The following is a 25276-nucleotide window of genomic DNA, read 5'->3' as shown; positions in this document are numbered from 1 at the left end:
GGGAACCCCAGGCTTTTGCCCCAATCCAGGTGTGAATGATTGTGGGGTTAAGGTACCATTTCTGAGAAAAAAACAAAACAAAACCCTAAGTACTAACAGCATTTGCTGTCACCACATCCATGTGACTCTTACTGCCAGGTGACGCACTATGTTATCTGAACATGCACTGCTGCCCTGACTGGTCTGAGTGTCAGATAGGTGGTGATGAAGTACCTAGGCCCATACCACTGTCTGGAAGACAGTTGTATCAGGTCTGCGCTACTGTTACAGACAGAGCCAGAGACTCTGACAAATAACCCAGCTTATGCTAACAATGCCTAAAACCATTTAGAACATAATCAAAACCATGAAACCAGAAAATCTCCACACAATGTTTTCAAAACAACTCCTTCAAGTAGAGTACATAGAGCTGTGTCTTATTCCTGCTTTAATGTTTAATTGCAATTTTAGACTTTCCAGGATGAAATGGTAAAATGGACTATCAATCAAAAGCAAAAGTGTTTCACAACAAAGATCCACAAATTGCAACCACAGTTGTCTTTTCAAAGAATCTTTAGACAAACCGTATCGCTAGAAGAAAAGTGTAAGAGGAGTTTTACACTCATGAAGCACAATTCTAAGCTTTAGGCAAAGTACGGCAAGAGGATATACCCTGTAAATTCAGCAATTTCCTTTAATGTATTACTCTGAAATGTGAGTTTTGATTACTCATCAACACTGACGGTAAGTCAGCTCGTTAAATCTGCTTACTTAAGTGTTAAAAGCAGTACTTACTCTCAAGACACATCCCACTTATGTCAGTGTTCAGAACTCCACAGAGTAAGAACTTCAAACTACACCGTGTACTTATATTTCTTATTTTACTTATTTCAGGAAATAAATAACCCGGCCTCGTATCTTCAATCTATGGTGTTGGTGTGTTTGTGATGTATGGCAAAATGGGACACAGTCAAATGCAGGTTTATTCATCTTCATAGTTGTTACCTTTTTGTTACAAAGCCATGTGAAGTTGTATTCCCTTATTTTCAGTTGTGAAAATAATTGGGAGAATGTTTTACAAACTCATCAATGACTCTGTTTCCTTAAAGACGTAGACGATTGAACTGTGTGCCAGATCTTACTTTATTAGAGTTAACAAATTTATAAAATAAGCAAATCTTAAAAAGAGAGACTATGATACAAATTGCTAGTCAGATGTGCCAGTATGTGTATCATATCAGTATGTGTAACAACATGCCAGTAACACAAAGTAAGAAGACCAGATGCTCAACGTGACACTTTATTATGGTTTTATTTCTGTGAGTCTTGCATCAGGAAAATAGAGACCTCTTTTATTATGAGACTGGCTCTTCACTTGTACAATGCAATTTAATTAGAGTAAAATGACATTTTTACCTAACCTATTTTGTAAAAGTAAAAGTAAATGTTTTATGTACCACTACAACCTGTCTTGTTTCAAAACTTTTCTATGTAAATACAACAGCATAGTTATTTTCACTTTCTTGTTCCCTTAAAACCTCAAGATAACTGGTTATCACTTAGTATTCAATTTCTCCAGCTGCTAATGTTACAAACCCCAAATTGCTACCCATGCTTTTAAATTTACATTTTGAAAATGCTTGTTTTTGGTACAGTGGCAATGTAAATGACAAACAAGAATGTATAAAATATCGAAGTTTTAAGAATACACATGGGTACATGCATTTCAAAAACAGATCGATATTCTTCAACTCCAAATGCAGATTTATGTTGATGAATTCTAAAAATTTATAAATTAGATTTAAAAAGTCTCCAGAGAACGTCCAGATAATTAGAACATAACGGTTCTGAAAGCGGCTAAAATCCACTCTGGTCACAAGGGAAACAACTGAGTGATGGCATTCGTTTACTAGAAATGAAGTATTGGTTTATCAGTGCACATGGTAGCATTACATCTACGTTTTCACATGTCAGTTAACACAACATCTTCAGTCTTCAAAGAAATATAACAAATACTTTTTAAAATGCAAACAAACCAATCTGCTTTCCTTGGCAAGCTAAATGAAGTCTTACTCTTAACAGCTGACGACCAAGATCCCGAATGTAGAACGACCCTGAGAATACTCGGGATATAACACATTGGGTTCAGCTTAGATCTGGAAGCAAGAAGAACAGGAGATGGATGAAAATAATCATTACAACATTCTACGCAATGTAAGACGCCCTTAAAGTTCTATGAACATTCTGTATATCAAATTTTCCTCTATTCCTCTCTGTTGCCAGAATATCTTTCTCGCTTTCAGAATGTTATATGTTATGCATAATATCCTTATACGTGTTACACACTATCCATAATATCCACAATACAACTCAGCATCTCCTTCCTTCTCTGTTTCTAGAGATCTGCTGTGTTGAGGCTGATCATACACACTAAGGAATATATATAATTCTTTCCGAATAGAAGTATCACTAAACCAAATTCTCTAATTTGAGTCGATCTGGTCACAGGAGCAACACTAAATCTACCCTAACTTAATTTTAATTTAGTGTAATTTAAATTTTTGCAGATGTTCAAACCTGTAAAAAGAGAGCTGCTCTAGAAGTAGTAGAGTCCTCAGGTCTTAAACAAAAGCAGCCTTTATGAAATAGTCAAAATACCAAATTTCCTTAATAGTCCCACTTCTTTCCAATCCCTTCCCCTCTCAGCCCACTCAAAGTGTTCCAGAAGAAATAGTGGCATAGATTATATTTTCCGGAAAACATGGTTACTGTGCCTACACTCTCATCTAGTCTATCATCTGTGCACACAGCTTTGTATTAATACATACAGTCTGGACAGGATCTTTAATTATCTAAAACTAAGGTCAGCTGACAAAATGTTCAGGTCTGCCCTTAAGCCACAACCAATAGTGACATGATATGTCAGTCTCTTGTCTCAGGAAAGTATCATTAATATTGTTTTGTCGTAAGACTCCTTTGGCTTAGGGTCCCGAAAGAGAATTGTACAAAGAAATTAGAAGAACATGTTCACTACTCACCATTCTTCCTTTTTACACTTAGATAGCTTTAAGACTTATGTAACATTGGAGTGATGTATGTTTTAAAACTTGTATATACAATTTATAAATACACACACACACACACACAATAGTGGTACAGAATAGGGGTAGAGGCTATGTTATTTTACAGTATAAGTAATGTAAATGGTTTGGAATGATGTAAAAATAGAAAATGGGATGGTATGACAAACCACGTATAAACAAATGCAAGTTGTAAAATTAGCTGATGTTTACTTGAACTGAAAATTTTCAACTTCTTTGAGTAGCTTGAAGATGCTCTTACAAAGATATTAGGGAATAAAATTTTAGAGATCACTGTTTTTGATCAAGGATTCTCCATGAGGTGTGAACATTAGGGTCACCTGAGACCCAAATGACTTCCCCAAGATTGGCCCTGTGCATTTTTTACAAGCTCTGGTAATTATGCCACATGCAATCTTTTTTGAAAAGTTACTCTACGTATTCTAAACTTTCAACTTAGTGTCTAATCAAACACTCATTATTTTTGGCTTTATACATTTTCATTACTGGGGAATTAAAAGAAGAACCTCACTGAACTGTAAGCTATACTGCCATCCCAGTTACACACACATTCACAGTATAAGTACTGTCAGTGGTTTGGAATGGGATAGTGTGTGTGTGTGTGTGTATGGATAGGTATACATACGTTTAAGAAAATAAATATTTTTGACTTAAATATACTGCAGGATATACTGCTAAGGATAAAGGTGAGGGGCAGAGTGCTTGCTAAGCATAACTTATACATGTTTATACATGAATATATACATATACATAATTGTCATAATAAATGTGTATCAAGGAATTTCATTTAAATGTAGAACAGCAAAAGAACACTAAAAAGCATAGTACTCTTGTGAGCTCACTACTTTATGCTAGGAAGAACAGCCGTTTTTCACAAATTAATCACACAGCAACTCCAAATGAGGTTTAGGGCAATAGTGATACCTGATAAAATAACAGGACCCTGACAACATGCCCCCATTGAAAGAAGGTTGTCAAAGGATGCTGCAATTTCAACGCTGTATCAAATAAGTCTTTTTAACACAAATATTTTGTTTCAGAAAAGGCATGAGCTCAAAACTGCTAAAATTCTTGGAAGACACTATGCTGACCCCTCTACCAGCAACGCACACACACAAAAGAAATTGTCAACGACTACCTCTTTACGTACTCTTCCTTAAAACAGCTAGGATTATGGCACGGCTTCTGCCAAAACGAATCCTGATTTTGAGAGAAAGAGATATCCCAAGGGATTATAAAGCAGAGAATAAACAGCTTGTTTCTGGCTAGTTCCAAATATTCAAGTGCTGAATATTCAAGCTCAGAAACATATCCTAAATTTACGTATTCAGCATAATCAAGCCAAAGGAAAATATCAGGGTAAGAAGGGGACTTTCTCCCAGATAAGACATATAATCCATAAAGAACATACACCAAACATCTGTAAGGGTCATAATACTTACATCATCAATGTCTTCATCATCATCTCCAACATCATCAAACTGGATTTCATCATCCTCTCTGGGACCAAATGTGTCCATTTCATTGATTTTAGCTAAACATACAATAACAAAAATGCCCACTGAATAATCAAAATATTATTAAGTATTATTAAGAAAAGAAATGGGTCTGACATAAAACAATACACATTCTTTATTTCAATTCATGCATGTTTCTTTACCAAAAATCCCAGAGATCAAATTAATAAAAGTCCCCCAGAAGATCATTCATTTAAAAATTGTTACAAAAACAAGAGCCATGTGTTCTTTTGTTCAAAAGAGTATTTTAGTAAAGCCGACAGGCTCTGATTAGACTCACTGAAAACCTTCAAAATATCCTTCAGAAAGGATTTGAGAAAGGCCTAGAAATATCCTCATAGTATGCGAGTTCTCACCAGTCAGAGAGACTTAGTCAAATACCTGTAAGACATAAAACAAAAAGAGCTGCTAGTTTTAAAAAGGCCAATAATTTCATGAGGATCATCATTGTTAGGAAGAATCTTACTATTTTTATGATAAAATGCACTGGAATTAAAAATAAACTAGCTGCCCTATAAAGAAAACATTGAGGCTTACAAATTCATGCATGGTCTTAGTTTAGTCTTTCCAAGTTTTCAAGTGACAATGCTTTATGTTGGCCTTTCAGAAAGAAAATAAGTATTTTTGTTTTATATACCCTGTAGATACAATCATGAATCATGAAGGGCTTGGGAATGTAACATGAGGATCCTGATGAAATTATTGGCAGTTTAAGTGTAGCAGCTCTGTTTTGGTTTTATTTCTTACGCGTAAGCATGAATTGAGTAAATCTTTCTGACCGATAAGATGTAGCTCAGTGGTTGAGTACTACATTATGTGAAGGCCCCGGGTTCTAATCCCAGCACTGCAATACAAAACCACACAACTCCTAACCATGCCAACACATAAAAGAACATTGTTCTCTATAAAAATCAAAACAAGTATCATAATTGGCAATGCTTACATGAAAACTGCCAGTCTCTTGAGAATGGTGCAGCACACCAGCAACCCGAGCTACTCAGGAGACTGAGGCAGGGGGATCTCATCTGGGTACATAGTGAAACCCCCTATCAAAAGAATTAACAAAATAAAGTTGCCAGCTACTTAAGAAAGTGGAGTAAGGAGGATCCTATTTTGAGACCAGCCTGATCAAAAAAATTAGCAAGACCCTATTTCAAAACAGTAAACTGGGTGTGGTAGATCATGCCTATAATCCTAACTGTGAAATTAGGACGGTAGTCAGAAGCCAGCCTGAGGAAGCCACAGACCCTATTGGAAAAACAAGTGAAAGCAAACGACCTGGAGGGGTGACTTAAGAGGTAGTACACTTGACTACTGACCCCAAGACCCTGAGTTCAAATCTACTATCAGGGGTCAGGCACAGTGGCTCACAGCTATAATCCCAGCTACGGGGAGGATGGAGACTGGGAGGATTATGGTTCAATGCCAGCCCAGGCAAAAAGAAAATTGTTCGGATCACACCTCTGCAAATGAGCCAGGTCTGTGGCCCTCACTGTGCGGAAACCCATAGGTAGGAGATCACAGTCTGGGTTCATCTTGGACTAAGATGTGAGACTGTATTTTTAAAAAATACCTTCAGTTCTGGAGGCATGGATCAAGTGCCTGCCTAGCATCACAGAAGTCTTGGGTTCAAAACTCAGTATTTTAAGAAGGCAGGGGCAAGAGGGAAGGCATGAAGAAAGGAGAACAAAGGCGAGGGAGAAGGGGAAGGGAAAGAAAAGGAGGGAAGGAAAACGGGAAGAAAAGAAGAAGGAAGAGAAAAGAAGCCAGAGGGGGAGAAAGAAGAAAAAAAGAAAGAAGAGAAGCAAAGAAGGAGGAAAAAAGAACAAGGGAGGAGAAGAAGAGAGGAAGAGGGGGAGAACAGGGAGGAGGAGAAAGAAGGAAAACAAGATAGAGGAGGAGGAGAAGTAGAAGGAGGAGCAGGAGAAGGAGGAGAACCCTAGTACCAAAAAAGGAGAGAGTAAGAAAAAGTTTCCTAAATGGCATTCTTGGATGCTCTACATTCAAAGCTTATAAACTCACCAACTGCTCACCAAAAGAACATTTTTTAGTGATTCCTACTTAACTTTCTAAAATGCTACCATACTTAAAATTTTGTAACACACAACAGACCCAATTCTACCAAAACCCCTCATGTTATCCCTAAGGAACCATAACAGCACATGACAGCATTTGGTAACACTATAGACATTACCATGTTCTGGAAGCTCTCCGTATGCCTTCAGGCTTCTAACTTCATTTGCATTATACTTCAAAATTACATCAGCTTTTTTATCCTTAAAAATAAACAATTAATGTTTTAAACTGGTGAGAACAAAGTATCATTTGTTTCCTAATTATTTTCAAGTTACACACAATAAGGAAAAACTCACTCCGTGCGTCTGTCACAAACAAACAAACATATGCCAGGCACAAGCCTACCTACTGGGGAGGCAGAGATCAGAAGGATCCCAGTTTGAAGCCAGTGCCAGCAAAATAGTTCAAGAGACCCTACCTTAAAAAATCCCATCACAAAAAAGGGCTGGTGGAGTGGTTCAAGGTGTAGGCCAAGAGTTCACACCCCAGTACCACAACAAACAAAGAAACACAAACAACCTTTGGGGGTAAATTAACGAAAACAAAGGTAGGGTGCATATAACTAATACTGAGGAATTCATGCAAAGGACCCTTTACAGATTTAACCTTCATAAAAGCAGAACAGACAACCTTCCCCTTCATCTTACTTAGTAATACTTTTGATTAGAAGTCTCTTGAAGCAGAAAAACCGCAATGTAAACTTTATAGGTGAAACACAATTCAAAACTGAAAAAGAGTACAATGGGTCCAAGAAAAACATGTCAGTGTGAAGTTGGGCCTGAGCTGAGTGGCTTTTCCTTTCCTCATTATTCTGTTCAGTTGATGCTTGTGTAACTATTTTCTCCCTATACCGTGTTTCCTATCTTAATGACTTTGTATAGAATTATTTAAAATGTTTCAGCCCTTTCCCTGGGTACTGGCCATTCCCAAATTGTAGGAAAGGTCACAATCAGAAGAGCTCTGAGGAAAATGTAAAGCAGAGACTTCCTGTGAGAAAACCCAGACACCTGGACCTCTAAACAACAAGATTTCTGCACAATTGCTGCTTTCTTACCTTCACAGGTCTGGGATGCTCTGCAACCTGCAGACTAAGCTAAAACGCTCTCGCCCACATCGTAAAAGCTATCATTACTAAAGATTAAAATGCTACTCTGGCACCAGGTGACTGAGACTGAGAGAACATTCCCAGAAAAGATGTTAGACACATCTCTTGGCAGCATCATGTAAGATGGCCTACCATGGGTAATTCTGCTGTCACCAGAGAACCAAGAGACAGAGTGACAAGATAATACAAAGTGCTAATGCTTCCATGTTAGCAGCCGCACAGCCAGACTTTTCGTGGTTGCAACTGGTTCTTAGGATTTATTGCCAATCAGAATGATCTGTGCAGTTTCAAAATACTTAACTCCTTTCTAAGACTGAGAGTAGATGTGGGGCACACCCTCAGAAACTGAATTTTGAAAAGCTCTTTCCAACGGGTGGTTTTGGTGCAAACATCCCTGAGAAGCACAGACCTAAAATGCTCAACTTTTAAAGAACCTGACTCAGCTAGACTGGTGAGTGGGCAGAGGTTCCTGTTGATGCCTTACAATTAATTGCAAAGAAATCCAAAGAGAGGCAACTAAAATAATCATGGTGATTCACTGACCATATGAAGTGAGCCAGTACGTGCAGACAAATACAAAAAGATTTTATTAAAATGCACATGGGATTCAAATTTGAATGAAAATATGTAGTTTCAGAGAAAACCTGTAACTTTCTACTTTGGAAGTTTTTATAAAAGAAAACTACTATATGATTGAGTCTATTAAATCAGAGGCACAGAACAGTCATAGTGGAGGAGAATCCAATGGTCAACCAGACTCCACTTTGTCTCTCACACAGTGTCCTTTTCTGAGTTGCTCTTTCCCCCTCACATTATTTTAATTCTGGCATTGTGGATCTGACCAAAGTCTGTCCTGTGAAGCAAAGGGAGGTTGCACCTGAGCAGCAGCACTTCGTGTCATGACTCAGGGATGATGATTATTCAGATTATGCTCCCACCAGGAGCACTAGCTGTGCAAACACCCAAGTCTTGCCTTTGTTCTTTCCCTGCTATATGACCTCAAGGCTGTTCCTAACTCCCCTTAGACCTGTCTTCCCAGAACAAGCACACTGAAGCTTTCCCATTATACCATCAACTTCTCCAATCTGTTATTCTTTAGCCACCAGTTAGCTGGGCCCCACAGAGAGGGGCTGTTGCTCCAAGAGAGGGGCTTGTGACAGACACCAAGACTCACTGAAATTCTCTAACGAGTTGAGAATACTGCCAAAGTCTGTCACTATCGATTCTGTCAGAAGTCTGAAAATAATCAAATGCACATGATAATCTGAAGAGTGCTTGTTGGAGAAAAATGGGTGACTGTCAGAAGACCAAGCTCTCTAGTATTTTAACTTGCCCTGTCCTAAGACTCTGTTCCTATGCCTCTCATACCTGTTCCATGTAGCCATGAAAATCAGCAACGAAGCAGCCACTGGAAGATGTAGAACAAGTTCTGACCTCTGTCAAAACACCACTCTCTACAGAGCTATTCCGTAGTACCCGGAAGCTCCCCCTTACAGTAAAGCTTTCCTTTATTTGAAATAATTCAGAGCTTATTCACTAGCAATATTCCACCACCCTTTGCCCAAAGGATTCAGAGAAAAATAGTCTGTGCAATGCCTTTAAGCAGAGGTAACATCTGGGGAAAAAAGCCCAACCAAAAAAACGTAAAAGTGTTAGAAGTCGATGTCCACAGGAGATTGGAACACCCCAGCACACTTCTGTGAATCTAGAAAGCCCGAGCAGATGCTCACAAAAGAGAAGACACTAATCTCTTATCTCTAGAAGGCCCTATTCTCAGCTCTGACTGACCTTGAGACTCTTCAAAGCACGAGATGAAAACTAAGGATGAGTGCTCTGTTGACTGGCTCAGTGTATCCCAACTTGTACAAAGTCACCCTCATAGACTGGGAGGCTTAGCGTAGTGCATAGTTGCTGTTGTTGTGTTTTGAGACTGTCTTGCCATGTAACTAACCCTTGAACTCAGGCTCCTACGCATTCCACCTCCCAGGTACCAGGATTATTGGTGGTATCAGGACACCTGGCAGGCTTCCTGCTTCTAACAAAATCTCAACCAAAAACATGAACTGTCCACTAAAGGAACCAAGCAGTCAAGGCCACAGAATTTGCTCAGAAAAGTCACTAGCAAAAAAGCAGCAGCAACCAGTTTAAGACTCACTACATTGTATTTCACATGTTCAGTTCTGAACAATAACACCACCAAAAAGTAGGAGACCTTGAGAACACAAAGTATGGCCTCCAACAAGAGAAAAAACAGTTACTGCAAAAAATATCTCACAGAGGCCAGAAGTTGGACTTTACATCAACTACTATAAATACATTTAAAGAATTAAAGGAAAACATATGTACAAATACTGATGGGATGATGAGACTGATGTCTTGTAGCAGGGAGGAGACCAGAAGAGAAACAGACAGGGTGTGTTTGGTAATGAGGCAGGGGGAAGGGATGGCAAAGCAGAGAGATAAAACACTGAAACATGAAGAAGGTCACAAAGCCCTGGGGGAATGGAATAGCCAGTAAAGTCACCTGCAACCAAATGTGGGCTGAGGTTTGCTTCTTGCTTCTGTAACCTGCTTGCAAGGGTATATAACGTGAGACCCCTTTGCTCTCAGGGGCTCAGCCCTTGGACGACACGAGTCCACTGGGTCTGTGCCGGCACAATTAAACCATTGCTTCCTGCTGAATTGCCTCAGTGTCCTGTATCTCAGCTTGAGATTCCCGCAACAGTCTCACTAAATGGAAAATAAAAATGAAAACACAGAACTTCTCCAAAAAAACAAATTCCAAACCAGGCATGGCTGTTCAAGTCTGTGTTCCTGGCTGCATGGGAGGTGGAGATCTGGGAGGATAGTGGTTCCAGGCCAGGGTAGGCAAAAAGTTCACACGACCCCCTCTCAACCAATGGCTAGGCACGGTAGCACGGGGCTGTGGTTTTGGCTGCACAGGGAAGCCCAGTAGGAGAACCACGGCCCAAGGTGGTCCCACGGCATAAAGTGGGACCCTATCTCAAAATTGGCCGATGCAGAAAAAAAAGAGCTGGCGGGGTGGCTCAAGTAGTAGTGCTGGCCTGCCTACCAAGTTCAACCTCCAGCTAAGCCAACAACAATTAGGATAATAATAAAAGGTAAAAAACTGAATAGCTGACTTGACGGGGCCACTGTATAATGAGAAGAAACAACTGGACAAATGATCAACAAGGAAATAAGAGGACCTGAAGTGTAGGGCAGCGAGACCTAACAGATACCTACAGAAACCTGCAAAGCACAGCAATAGACACACTGGAAACTTCACAGTATCATAACTTAAAAGGGATGAGTTTCTTCTACATGAAAATCAAATGGATTTCACAAACTCACAAAGCATATGCAGTTTCAAGCTTGAGCTTACAGAGGGCTATGTATGACCACAGCTTGTGTGCTCATCCTACCTAAATTGACAGCATATGCTTAAAGAACAGTTTGTATTTTAACCATTTGCATGCACATCACCATGCTCCACCAGCAGACTATCAAGACCATAAGGCCCAAGAGAATGGAAGAGTTGACTTATTCATCTGCATTCCTAGAATAACAGTTTCCCAGATCGTTAAATTTAAAAAATGAAGACGTAAGTAATGAACTGGGTGTGGTGGGGCTCACCTACAGTGCCAGCTACGTGGGAGGTTGAGGCAGGAGGATCACTTGAGTCCTGGAGCCCAGGTTGATACCCTGGGCAATGCAGCAAAACTCCTTTTCCCCAGTAAAAATACATTAAGGTGGTAAGTGACTGGAACTCCACAGGATTACTAAATTTTTGTTTTACCAAGGGAGAATAGGATCAAAGTACATTGTGTGCATGTATGGAAAAGTCATAATGAAACCCATTAAAACAAACAACAAACAAACAAACTGTGAGACAGATGTTTCTAAGGGGACTGTGGGGGATCCAAAGAGTAATGGGGTGAAGTGATCAGAGTGCACTGCATGCATATATGGAAATATCACGATGAAAGACCCCCACACACATAGTACAACTGACATGCCCTAACAAGAAAGTGGGGGAAAACTAGAAAGGAAGACTCCTTTGTAAAATGAACACCTCCTCCCTAGGCTGTCATTCTTTTTAGGAAATGTAATTTAGAACTGCTAAAGAAAATGGACAATTTTGCCATTTTACCATAAGAGCAGTGAAAAACGTCAGCTTGAGCCATTATTACTTCACAGACCAGTGTTGGGGAATCGCCATCTCTTAACATCCCAGAGCATCTAACACACGGCCTTCAGATGAATGAGAACAGAAGGATCTGTGGTTTTTATCTACACCTACCAGGGATTATTTATTGCATCGTATATTTAAAATAGTAAGAGAAAAAAGCATTTTCCCACAAGATACATATACTATTAATCAACTTGGAGAATTATTCTGAACAATAAAAGAGCCGTAATCTCTGACTCAAGGGTCCGTAATAATGTTAATGGCAGAATGGTGAGAGAGCCTATGGGCAGGAACTGGCCAAAGATGCCAATACTGTGATCTTTCAAACATTAACCACTAAGTAACAAGGGCCCAGTACAAATTCAAATGAGATTTTTTTTTTTACCTGATAGTCTCGTAGACCAACCAATATAACATCTGAGGTGTTTATCCAAACCTGTAAAAGACAATTTCCTGCATATTATTTAAAAGATATATGGTACAGAACAATGTTAGATGTGTGTCCCCACAAACTAGATCCTCAATTTCCCCACTTTGGGAAAAGCATCTGTCGAGAATTAGGTTGCAAAAGGGACAAGGTGGTGGTGCAGGCCTGTAATCCTAGCTGTAATCCCAGGAGGCCAAGGCAGGAGGATCACAAATTCAAGACGAGCCTGTGCCAAATAGCAAGCTTCAGGGCACCTTGGGCTACCCAGAGACAGGCGTCTCGCAAAATTAACAAGGTAAACAAATGAATAGGTTTTTGAGAAACAATTACGGTGTAGCTCAGTGGTACAGTTTTTGCCTGCCATGCCCAAGGACGTGGATTCAAACCCCAGCACCATTAAAGAAAAGAAAAAGGTGCGAGGAGGGCCGCAGGCATGGCTCAAATGGCAGAGCTCCTCCCTAGAAACAGGACTGCAATTAAAGCAAAAAAATATAATTAAAAATGTAGGAAAAAGTATAGTACACACAGTATATATGGAGCCTGCGTAAACAGGGGGCAATTTTATTTCAACTACTCGAACATTTGAAATTGTCGAAAAATGATCATTCATCGTGGAAAGGGACCAAAATCACAAGTCATCCTTCAGATGGTTAATTACCCAAATATGTAAAAATTACTTCTCTATGCAAACACAGCTATCCAGCAATCAATCAACATAAGTATAGATCTTACTGTTACCTGAAGTGTTTGTGTCCCTGGAAAATGCATTTGTTGCAGTCTTAACCCTTAACGTGACTTACTGGGGGGGGGGGTGGTCTTTGGAGGTGATAAGGCTATGAGGGAGGAGCCTCATGGATGGGATTTGTGCCCTGATAAAAGGGGCCCCAGAAATCACACTGGTCCCTCTCAACACTCAAGCCACTATGAATCAAGAAGCAGAACCTCACCAGGCGTTAAACTGTCTCCAGGAGAATAGTCTCCTGAGCTGTAAGAAATAAACCCTACAATTTATAAGCAACCCACACAGTGGTATTTTGTACTAGCAGCCCAAATAGAGAAAGACAGCCCCTAAAAGTACCATTAATTTTGGAAGAGGAAGGATGAAGAGACTTGAAAAAACTTTAAAACACACACTGAAGAAACTTGTAATCTGATTTATAAACCTGTCTTGTGTGCTGTTAAGGACTGCATTTCCCCCATTCCAAAACTCCCATGATTTTTACTAGTGTACTGCATTACTAAGTTTGTGAAGTCTCTTTTAATCTTAAACAATTTCTAGCGTTTCTTTTTCTTACGTGGAAGAAACACTTAATTGAGTCCAGACCATTCGATTTGTAGCCTGGACTCGTCTACTTATTTCCTCACTATTCCAATCCTAGTAAACACTTCCGGCAGGAATACAGCTGAGGCTGAGCAGGTCCTAATGACCAAGGGTCTCCTGATCTTCCTTTTTACACCGTCATGTAAATCACCTTTTTTCATCAAAGTCTTTTGGAAACTCACAAAAACCTATTTCTTGCTCTTACAGTGAAAGGAACCATTTTATAGGCCACTGCATATCAAAGTAAAACAGACCGTACATGTCTACCTTTTTTTTCAGTTTTCCTCGGATGTGGCATAACCTCCTGACACCATCAAAACACATTGCTTCTAATTGTCCATTTCCCAGCATTTTGATTACCTGTGCATACTCTGAGGAAAGTAAAAAAGAGACTCACTCAACATTTGTTTAAATGTATGGAAAAATACCCTCAAAACACATTGCTTGCCAGGTGCAGTGACTCACGGCCACAATCCCGGCTACTCAAGAGGCAGATGGGGAGCATCAAGGTCCAGCCCAGCCTGGGCACAAGCTCAAGATGCTTCTCAAAAACAGCCAGTGCACAAAAGGGCTGAGGGCCTGCTCAAGTGGTAGAGCCACTGCCCAGCAAGGGCACCACCCCCAGTTCATACCCCAGTCCCAGCAATAAATAAAAAGATAACAAATAAATAAATAAACAAACAAATGGCTCTCTTCTAGGTTACATATTGGAATTTATGTTAGCAACAATAAAAACTGTTCTAAAAAGAGCCTAACTTAGCAAGTCTTACCTTGCCCATCCTCTTTAAATACCAGCTCTCTTTTTTCAGATTCATTTTCATTCTTACCTCTGCGCCTGTTTTTACCTCCTTTCCCTAGTTAGTAAAAGTAAATACAAAATTAATTGTACTAGTCTAATGTTTCTCACACAGAATTATGAAACAAACTAAAATGACTTTCAAAGCATGTTTGTAAAGCCACCTGAAAATTAGAAGCATTTCACTAAGTAGCTACATTAACAGAACAGGAAACAACACTTTCAAAAATGTACCTAATTTTAAGGGTCAGGTGTAGTGGTACATGCCTACAATCCCAGCCTTCTGGAGATGGAGATCAGGGAATCCCAGTCCCAGCCAGGCTGGGTAAAAAGTTAGTGAGATACCCTCTCAGCCAACAAGCTGGGCATGGGGATGCAGGACCGTAATCTCAGCTACCTGAAAGGCACAGGAAGGAAGATGAGGGAGGTCTTTATGTCAGCTCAAGCAAAAACACAAGACCCGATCTGAAAAGTCACAAAGCAAAATCAGGGCTGAGGGTGTGGCTCAAGGGGTAGAGTGCCTATGTAGCAAGCATGAGCTCAGAGTTCAAATCCCCATACTGCCAAAAAGGAAGGAAAATTACCAAATTTCAGTCTTCTCAGAACATTTGTCATTGGTCTGAGGTTCCGATCACAGGGGACAGCTACCAATGTGTAACCTTTCTCGAGCAATTGTGCTTGGGTATTTCTAAAATAAGACCACACCTCATATACAAGTGTAGGAGAGAGAAAATGTTATCACCCAGCGACAAATATTAACACGTTGTCCACGCTTTCCAAAGCAAAACAGGGTGGTGTCATTCTTTTCTGTAGTGTGTTTTAACCACACTCAATCATCTGTCCCGAGTATCATGTCATGCCAAGGACTACAGACTTGGTCCAACATCTTGACCACTAACGTGTATTTGTCCCGGTTTTTGATTTCTTTCATTGTTTCACTGTCATTAAATTCTGCTGTGTTGAACATTAGCCTACAAACAACTTCCGCAGAATAAATGTACAGAGGAAGAATTTCCGAGTTAATGGGTATGCATTCAGTTCCTCAGGCTTTGGATCAGCTCTCCTAATTTAAACTCCCATCAGCCAAGAAGAAAAACATTTAGTCCTCTGTCACCCTAACGTTCATCACAACCTCACCATACTAAAGATTTAAATGCACACTTCTCTAAAATTGAACACATTCAGCTATTATTTCTTAATGGTATTTCCTTCTGAGATTTTTCTATTAAGTAACTGAGGGATAATAGGAGTACTTCTCCGCCAGATCCCATTTTCAAAAGATGGGAGGAAGGCTGTGAAGTAATGAAAGACCAAGGAGAAGAGTCAGCGTGTGCACAGCTGGTCTCTAAACATAACCATCTACTTCTCAAATGCACAAACTCCCCCTTGTGGTAGTCTCATATGCTCCCTGATAGTCTGAAAGATAAGGGAGCTTCCTCAATTTCTTGACCCATTCACATTCAAGGTCTGATCCACTCTCAAGACACACCCAAACTAATTTCCTAGAAAGAGAAAAGTACTGTACTACTTCAAGTATTAGCCACACTACAACGTCAAAACACACTGTACAAAATATGCTGCATTAGGAAAAGGATCGCTGGGTTGCTGCATTTTAAGTTATATAACAAGGTCTGGTAGTTTTTGAAATACGCTATCAGTCATTCATGTATTTCTAAAAGATGGCGATTTTTAAATCCTTTGTAGTAACCCTCTTAAGGTGTAAGTGCACCTTACCATAATATTCATAAGCGAGCCAATGGATGGCCATTTCCCTGATGTGAGGAGCAGAGTAAGAATGAGGCAAACCCAAAGTCATCCAACATATAGCCCCAACTAATATGTAACTTTACTCGGGTAGCCGTTATCATGACAATGTTACAAGGCTTGTGATATTTAAAATTACAGCATTTATTTCTACCTTAGAAAGCTGCTTCTTATGAAATTCAGAGTCTCAGGCCAGTGCTCACACCTGGGATCCCAGTTACACAGGAAGCCTAAGTAGAAGGATCAGGGCCCCGTGCTGGTCCCAGGCAACCCCCCTACACAGACCCTGTGGTGGTAGAGAAAGCAGAAACAACTAAACAGCTTGGTGCAGCTCAAGCCAAGTACAGCACATGCCTAGCAAGCCTGAGGCCCTGACTTCAAACCCCAATACCACCATAAATGACAAAATTAATTAATTTGGGGTCAAGAGATGTGCCCTGTGAACTAAGGAGAGAGCAAAAACATCAAAACTCAGGATGGCACTTATCTACAGAAAAAAGGGAGAAAGAGGAAGAGGTTTCAAATAGGTGCACGATGGCTTTTTAATCATGCTGTAATTCAAATGTTCAGGGTTTATTTTATTGTGCATATTCCTTTCTGTGTCTTAAATACCATATAAAAATGGTCTGTTGAAAGTTTACCAGAATTAACCATACTCAATTCACTGCAATGAAAAAGTTGTGCAGTTTCTATTCTTTTGAGACAAGCCTTAAAAAAGGCACGTTCAAAAACTGTAATTCTTTGTAATATTTTATGTCGCTATGTAAAACTAAAATTAACACAAAATTCATACACACCCTTGCTTAAACAAACTAGATGTGTTTTTGGAGACCTCCTCTAATGAGGACTTTCTTAGATCTTACTTAGTTTAAAAGTCCTGTGTGGGACGCACCATAGGGAACCTATTATTTATCCCGACTGAGTCAGGAATAGGGAGGATAATGCATAGGAGAGATAGTATCATCAGAGTTTATAGCATAGAAAGGAAACTGGATGTATCATTAGGAGAAAAGTGTAATTCTTCTTCTAACTTAGATAAGAAGACATTCCTCCCCAGACCAGTCTTCCCAAGTGTAATTACCAGTAAAACCCAGGCTACAAAAACGACCTGCCAGTCGGTTTTGGAATCGACGAGCTGGGATGTCTACAGGGCACTCTGCACTAAGTCAGGCACAGAATCCTAGGCATTATAAGGGATAAACATGACACATCAGTGAAATGAGGAAATGAAGTAGAATCCCTGCTGCCAGGTGTGAGACACAAAGAACAGGGGGTTAAGTCTGGGTCCCAAGAATCCAAGAAAGGTACTGTGCGCTATGAAATACGGTTTTCTCCCATATATATATATATATATATATATATATATGGGAGAAAAAAATACATATATATATATAGCAAAACTTTGTTTCTGCCGACAAGTTTTCTTCCAGAAACTGGAGCATTAAAAACGAGAGGTCGCCTTAGGTCTACAAGAAGAGCTTCCTTCAGTCTTGATTGTGCACGCTTCTGCTTTTACCAGGGTTAGGTTTGCTGCTTTGGAACTGCCAAGTAAACTTACTGTCGAATCCAATTGTGAACATCTAACTGTGGAACTAAGGAACCTCTTCGTCTTCACTCGCACAATATCCATTATCGGAAAAGAATGTGAAAGTTTGCTAAAACATGGAACAAGTCAAGTTTTGGGAAACGAGTATTAAAATCTGTGAAGGGCTGGAGTAGCATAAGCCGCTGAAGATGAAACCTCAGAGTGTTGCAAGGTCCACCCACCGTTTAGAAGGAAAAAGGCCTGTGTTCAACGATACTCTTAACAGCCCATAAAAACACCTACTTAAGTACGAGGTCATTAAGGTAGCCCTTGAAAGTTAAGCACTGCTCAAAACGTCCCGGGAAGGTCAAGGGGGATCCATCTGCCAAGTCGAGGAAGCGCGCAGCGAGGTCTCCTTACACATCTCTATCGCGAAAGCTCACTTCCTCCCACAGGAGCTGCTACAAAAATGGTGTGGGGTCCACCCCGACGTCCCCCTTGGGAAAGAGCAGTGAGTTCCCTGCGCCCCTCCCGAGCTCACACTCGCAGGTCCAGCGGCAAGCAGACAGGGAGAACTGACACTGCGCCTTGCACCCGGTAGGTGTCAGGACTGGGAATACCAAATACAACCGAACCATGCCCCGCAGCATTACCTTTATTCTTTGGCATGGCGCGAACGGTAACCTGGGTGGGGTGGGTTGTAAGTCCAGGTGGGTTACAACTCCTTTTGGAAAGCTAAGTTTTAGGTGGGCAAGCTGCAAGAGGCTGTCAGTAGTAGGCCCTCCGCACACCGTGTGAGGTCCCCTAACGACAGACCTCAGCCGGGAGGCAAATGGCGTCGTCACAGCTGCTGCAGGCTTCCGTAGCTGGTTGGGGTCAGCGTGCCCACGTACGAGCTGGCGCACGCGCGCCCCCGAGAGACCCTGCGCACCACACAGCCCCTGCCCACACGCGGGGTCCCTCCTTTCCGCTCCTGCGCGCTCGCGCCCCCGCGCGGCGGAACGAGCCGGCTCCCGAGCTTCCGCGTGCTCCCTCGTGACAGCGCCCTCGTGCTCCTCGCCTGGGTGTCCGTGTGCGCCTCCATATCCCTGCGTTCTAGGTATGCCTGTGCCCCACACGCGCCTCCCCGCCAAAGCGCTCGCGTTTACCCCCGCGCTCCTGACCCCGCGCCCTGTCGCCTCTTTGGACCGGCATGTCTCTAAGCGCCCCCCTCCCCGCAACACTCGTGCACCCGCCTCGCCGCCCCGGCCCCTGCCTGTTCTTGCGTGGCCCAGCGCCCACCTAGTAGAACACGTGGAGAAGGTACTCTGAAACAGTTTGGATAGCCTGACGGATTCCGTCAAGGTGGGACCTGTCAACAAGGAGGGGCTGAACTTAAGGACGGAATTGGACGGATCTTTCGCTCTGCTACTTTATAAAAAACCCATGGCAATGGAACATATAACTGAACGTGTATCCAAAAAATGTGCACTGGGATACTTCTTGCTCACAAAAAGAACGACATCCTGCCGTGGGCTACAGCGTGGATGCAACCTGAGGTCATTACATGGAGCGCAATAAGCAAGCACAGAAAGACCGGAACCCCAGGATTTCTCTCATGTGGAATCCGACTCAGTACTTCTCACAAAAGTTACGCTACAGACTGGGAGAGTAGGAGAAATGGAGGGATCAATGGGTACTAAGTGACAGGAGCAAGAAGCTCTGGTGTGCTGTGACACAGGCTAGCGCACAGTAATAATTCTGTGCATTTCAAAAAGCTAGGAGAACAGGCTCTGAAAGTTTTCGCCATGAAGAAATGATAAAGCAGATGGGTGTGCTTAATCTGATGTGTCCATTCATCAAGTAGCACCTAAAGAGTGGGTACAATTTTATGTGTTAACGTATCACTTAAAACAAGAAACCTTCCTTTTTGAGACAAGGCCTCGGGTTTATGCTAGCCTGGTCCCTGAACAGCTGGGTTGACAGTCACTGATTGAGATGGACTCTCCTGAACTTGTTTGTCCTGACTGGCCTCCAAACAGGAGTCTCTGGATCGTTGCCTTCCCTTGTAGCTAGGATTGCAGGCTTAACCACCAAGCCCCGCCTGCAGGAAAATTCCAAATGAAATAAATCGCTGTTTAAAAAAAAAAAAAGGCAAGTCCCTTGACTTGATGACTTTCAGGCTCATCATGCTCTTAGTAAATTTTAAGAGGCCCCTGTTTCCTGCTCCATTAGGTGGGAGACCTGGAAAAGGACAAGGACTCCTATGTTCCGGAGACTTCCCTTTACCTTTTCTGTATCCATCCTTTTGTCTCCTCGTAAGCCACATAAGGACAGAGAACATGCTTGCAGCACCCAGCACAATTTTGACAAGTGCTAGATGCCAAATACACACAGAAGGGAAGGAAGATGGAGAAAGACTTAAGTCCATTGTGCATGAGCATTAGAATTTATAAGGGTTTATCCAAACCCCTCAAACGGAGTGGGTATGGTAACCAAATTACTCTGCCATAAATTCCACCTGTAATTTAATTCCATCGGTAATTGTAAAAACATCAGTAAGTGGCTAGGCTTGGTTCGCTAGTATTTTGTTCTTAAGAGTCTGTCTTAATGAGTAATAATGGCCTGTAGTTTTCTTTTCCTGAGATATCTTTGTCTACTTATGGTATAAGGATAATGCTGGCTTTATTGTTCCCTTTTCTCCTGTTCTTTGGACAAATTTGATGATTGGTGTGAAATTAGAAAAAAAAAATGTGTGTGCATGTGTGGTACTGGGGATAGAAGCCAGGACCTGGAGCATGCTAGGCAAACAGTAGGCCACTGAGCTACATTCTCATCCCATGATGTAAAGTCTTTTAATGGCTGTGTTGTTGCAGGAATGATGAGGGAAACAAAGTCACCGAGATCATTTTTCTAGAATGCAGGGAGTTTATTATGCCCACGGATTCAGGGAAGATAGTTTCTCAAAGCCCTGAGTCCTGATCTGTGTCAGGGGCTTGGTTAAATACAGTTTGCCCCTTCTACCCGCTCTTTACTACCTCCCCCCTGCTCTTTTTAATATGTGATTACAATTGTGGGAAACTTTGCAGGGCTAGCAGGAGGCTTGCAGTGTTACAGAGCTAGCAGAAAGCTGCTTGAAGACTCAGAGCGGAGAAACACCAGATACAGTAAATCCCAGGAAAATAGCCAAGCTGGCTTCAACATTCCCAACTTCGATGGTTTGACATTTTATTCATCAAAGTGCATCCTGTGTTTCTTTTTTCTAGGAATGGGATTTACTCTTTGGTAGCCTTGTAATATATGTAATTGTGTAGCCATTTTTTTGTTTCACTGTGGCTTTTATCGGGGTTGATAGGGAACATATGAGCAATGGCAGCAAACATGGGAGTATAAGACAGCCCAACACCGTAAGTAATACAGCCCCTCACATCGTTTTAAATCCTCGAACCATCCTCCAAGCAAAGCATCAGGATTTTCCCCTTTTCACGTCTGAACTGGAACATGAGCAATCTTTTTTATTTTATCTGTGATCTCTTTTATTATCTATTTTATGTAATGGCATTTTTAGGCCAAGTAGTACATAAGATTTGCAAAAGGAACCCAGAATAGAAGCACCCAAATACCACATCCTGTTAGCTGGAGAGAAAGAGAAAACTGTCAGAGAAAGCCTTTTGACATGGTTTTATCCCGCTGGGGCAGTTACTGTTATTCCTATTGAGCAAGGCAAGGTTACACTGCTGAAAAGAGAGATAGGTGCGGGATGGCAGCACACAAGCATTACCACAGAATTCTGACTGTGAGAAGCAACAGTTCCTTAATTGCCTGACAGCTGATTCCTCAAGCTTCCACCATGACTAGTCAGCTTCTGGTTTGTGACTAGGGCAAGGCTGAAGATCCCCTCCTTTGGGTCAGTTTGAGTGGATTGTTGGAGTCCAGCTGACTCTTCTACTCGGAAGCTGCTTTCTTTACTTGGGTGGGATGCATCCATAGGGTGATTTTTTTTTTCCACCTTGATTGCCGTGGGAGTAGTCAGGATCACCAGATAGGGTCCCCTCCCCTGAGGAGGGAGAGGCTGGAGATTTTACTGTATTATCCAAACCTGGTCACCTGGCTTAAAGAAATGCACATCAGTGGTTAAGCTGATCGGGGGTTTTTCTCGAACATGGCAGTGCAGGACATTAAGCACTTTTCCCAGTCTGCTCAGGTGTTGGAGCAAGGTTAGATTTTCTTTTTTTTAAATCTCTCTTAATGCCTTTTACTAAGTGGGGTTGGACTTCCAAAGAGAATCTCATTGGGTGAGAACCCAGTTTGTTTGTTGGGGCTCCACCTAATCTTAAGTAAAGTTAATGGCAAGATCTGTTCCCAAGTCTTAGGCAAGTCTTCTGACAGAGTTTACTCATCTGAGTTTTTAGTATCTGCTTCATCCTTTCAACCTTGCCTGAACTCTGAAGCCAGTATGCTGTGTGAAGGTGTCAGGTTACTTGTAGTCTCTTTGTCAGTTGTTTAACAACTTTTGCCACAAGAGCTTGTCCATTGTCTGATCTTACCCAGTGGAGATGGGGATCCCATACCTTGGAATATGTAATCAGTCTCCTTTATATATAGCAAAGTGCAAACATGAGAAGCAGGTTGCATCTGCTGATATCAGGGCCAACCAAGTTGGAACCACTGGGTGTAAAGTCAATGTTGCTTGATTGACCCCTCAGAGATTTTGCACTGTGCGGTAATCATTGATGCCTGGGTTCTGGACTGGCAGTAAGAGGGTATTCCAGGAAAAGTGGCAACGTCTTAAGATTCTGTAGTTTAAGAGCCTCATTTTTCTTTTTTTTTAACAGTCCCGGTAGCCAATACTCTCGCCATCAGAATCTTACAGTTGTCCTCAAAGCACTTTTTAAGCCAGGGAGGCACAAATGCCAACTTTGGTCTAACCCGGTTCCAGACCAATGCGCCAGAAGTGTTGGGGAACAACAAGGGAAGCAAAGTCACCGAGACCATTTTTACAGGAAGCAGAGAGTTTATTACAATAGTGAACTTGGGGGAGATAATTCTCAAAGCCCTGAGCCCCGATCTGTGTCAGGGGCTTGGTTAAATACTTACAGAGTTTGCCCCTTCTACCTGCCCTTTACTACCTCCCCCCTGCCCCTTTTAGTATGTGGTTACAATTGTGGGAAACTTTGCAGGGCTAGCAGGTGACTGCAGTGTTGCAGAGCTGCTAGCAGAAAGCTGCTAGAAGACAGAGTGGGGAAACCAAGGTAATACCAGGCACAGTAAATCCCAGGAAAATAGCCAGGCTTGCCCCAACAGTGTCACCACTGGAGTTATCCTACTGATGCACCTCAAGCTCTTCATTTTATTAGGAAGATCATGATTACTGATACTGATTTTGATTTGATTGCTCCTTCTATATGTCTGATCAGATTTTATATTTCTTAAGTCATTTTGGCAGTTTCATGTTTCCAGATTTTGTTTCATCGATGTGGTCTAATTTGTTCACTGCACAGTTGTGTATATCATCTATTGTGTAGTACCCTCCTAATTCTCCTAATTCCTGAATATCCCAGTTTTCACTGCCAGCTTAATTTGAGTGTCTAGTCTTTTTGTTCCTTCTCTCAGACAAATGTTGGGGAAATAGTATTAAAACCACAATTTTCTCTGGCTCCAGAAATCCTCTCCACTTAAGAGGGCAGAGAAATAAATCATTTTTATTATTTAAAAAGAAGTGTACCAGAATGTGATGAACATCACAGGCAATCAACTGAAGAGTTGGTAATGGTAAAAAGGATCTTTCCCTTTTTATGTAACCAAGCAGTCACAACCCACTGAATACATGCTGTGAAGATAGACACTGGTCTTCAAGTGAGAGGATTTGACAGCACTATTTACTATGCATCTCAACTTTACTATAAAATGAGGAGGCTGCATATGTTTCTTATTTGAATTTAGTCACCTCCACGTGTTGGTATTATCGGTGTATGCCACCAGGCTTGGCTAAGGGGAGTGTGACAGCTCTCAGTGTCTTATTTAAAAATTAGATAGCTCTCAAATAACCTAACACCATACCTCAAAGTCTTAGAAAACAAAACAAGCCACAATTAATAGAAATGAATAATAAAGGGAATTAATGAAATGCTGACTAAAAGAATAATACAAAGGCTAAATGACACAAAGAGTGGGTTCCTGGAAAAGATAAAGAAGATTGACAAACCCTTCACAGACACCCTTAAAAGAGAGACAAGATCCAAATTAATAAAATTAGAGAAGATATTTCTAAATTTGTAGAATTCTATATCTCTATTTCATATTCGTAGAATCCAGGGCACCATTAGGGAATATTTTGAAAAACCACATTCCAACAACTTGGAAAATCTAGCAGAAATAAATTTCTAGACATATATGTCCTAACAAAATTGAACCAGAAGAATATAAATAACATGCAGAAATTGATAATGAGCAATGAGATTGCAGCAGTAATCATTACAGGGAAAACTCCAGGACCACATGGATTCACAGTTGAATTCCACTAGACCCTTATCAGCTAACAACAAGGTTCCTCAAACTAGTCCACAAAGTAGAAAGGGAAAGAATGCTTCCACACTCAAGTGAAAAGCCAGTACTACCCTGGTGCCAAAACCCAATAAGGATGCAATAAAGAAAGCCATAGACCAATTTCCTTGATGAACATAAATGCAAATATTCTCCATGAAAAATTCCCAAATTAAGTTCAATGACACATTGAAATATCATACATATCATGGGAGTTGGTTACATTTCAGGGATTCAAGAATGGATGAACATATACAAAACAATAAATGTGATACATCACGTAGACAGAGTCAAGGATAAAAAAAGTCACAGGATAATTTCAATTGTTGCAGAAAAATAATTGAGAAAGAGACAACGTCCCTACAAGATAAAAAAACCTGAAGCGTTGAGGACTACAAAGAACATACATACCTCTGCCTAATAAGGGATATACATGACAAACCAATGGCCAAGATTGTACTCAGATAAAATCTGTAAGCATTTCCTCTAAAATCAGAAATGAGACAAGAGTGACCACACTCTCCACTCTTTTTTTTCCTTTTTTTTTTGATGGAATGGGAGTTTTGACTCAGGATTTCATGCTTGCTTGCTAGGCAGGTGCTCTACCACTGGAGCCACTCTATCCGCATTTTTTTAGTGTTGGGTATTTTTGAAATAGGATCTTGAGAACTTTTCACCTGGACTGGTTTCAAGCCAGTGTCCTGATCTCCACCTCTTGTGTAGCTAGGTTTACAAGCGTGAACCATCAGCACTCAGCTCTCTCTACTCTCATTCAATATTTATAGCACTTGATTTTTTATCCAGAACAGTAATGCAAGGAAAAGAAATAAAAGGGATACAAATAGGAAAAGATGAGATCAAATTATCCCTATTTATAGGTGTTATGATCTTATACTGAAAAGATAGGAAGACTGCATCAGAAAACTATTAGGCCTGATGGAAACCTTAAGC

The 25276-nt window shown here is 41.1% G+C and overlaps 1 protein-coding gene across 4 annotated transcripts; it reads right to left on the bottom strand.

Moving 5' to 3' along the window:
* Positions 1 to 1098: 1098 nt before the first annotated feature.
* On the bottom strand, positions 1099 to 18800 carry LOC109680711 (eukaryotic translation initiation factor 1A-like). 4 transcript variants are annotated; one of them, XR_012444631.1, is made up of 8 exons: positions 18457 to 18800; positions 14489 to 14572; positions 13986 to 14089; positions 12356 to 12406; positions 6792 to 6873; positions 5541 to 5643; positions 4523 to 4614; positions 2088 to 2135 (listed from the first exon to the last, which is right to left on the bottom strand). XR_012444631.1 is itself a non-coding variant. In XM_074064138.1 (7 exons), the coding sequence occupies exons 1-7, from the start codon at positions 18470 to 18472 to the stop codon at positions 2130 to 2132; spliced, it is 435 nt and encodes a 144-aa protein (XP_073920239.1). In that variant the 5' UTR covers positions 18473 to 18796; the 3' UTR covers positions 1996 to 2129. The 4 variants fall into 4 exon arrangements, 3 of the variants coding, with proteins under 3 accessions (XP_073920237.1, XP_073920238.1, XP_073920239.1); XM_074064138.1 differs by lacking the exon at positions 5541 to 5643 and having other exon boundaries at positions 1996 to 2135; positions 18457 to 18796; XM_074064136.1 differs by lacking the exons at positions 5541 to 5643; positions 6792 to 6873 and having other exon boundaries at positions 1099 to 2135; positions 18457 to 18794.
* Positions 18801 to 25276: the final 6476 nt, after the last annotated feature.

Source organism: Castor canadensis, chromosome X (genome assembly GCF_047511655.1).
Source record: "Castor canadensis chromosome X, mCasCan1.hap1v2, whole genome shotgun sequence".
Taxonomy (NCBI): Eukaryota; Metazoa; Chordata; class Mammalia; order Rodentia; family Castoridae; genus Castor; species Castor canadensis.
Note: the sequence above shows the minus strand (reverse complement) of the source record. Positions and strands in the feature narration are given on the sequence as shown.

Excerpts from the sequence above, each read along its gene's own strand:
- LOC109680711 (XM_074064136.1), bottom strand. Across the intron at positions 14,090-14,488 it reads ATTTAAAGAGGATGGGCAAG|AGTATGCACAGGTAATCAAA; the intron begins GTAAGACTTGCT and ends TACTTTCCTCAG. Across the intron at positions 4,615-12,355 it reads TTGGTCTACGAGACTATCAG|CTAAAATCAATGAAATGGAC; the intron begins GTAAAAAAAAAA and ends TTGTATGTTTAG.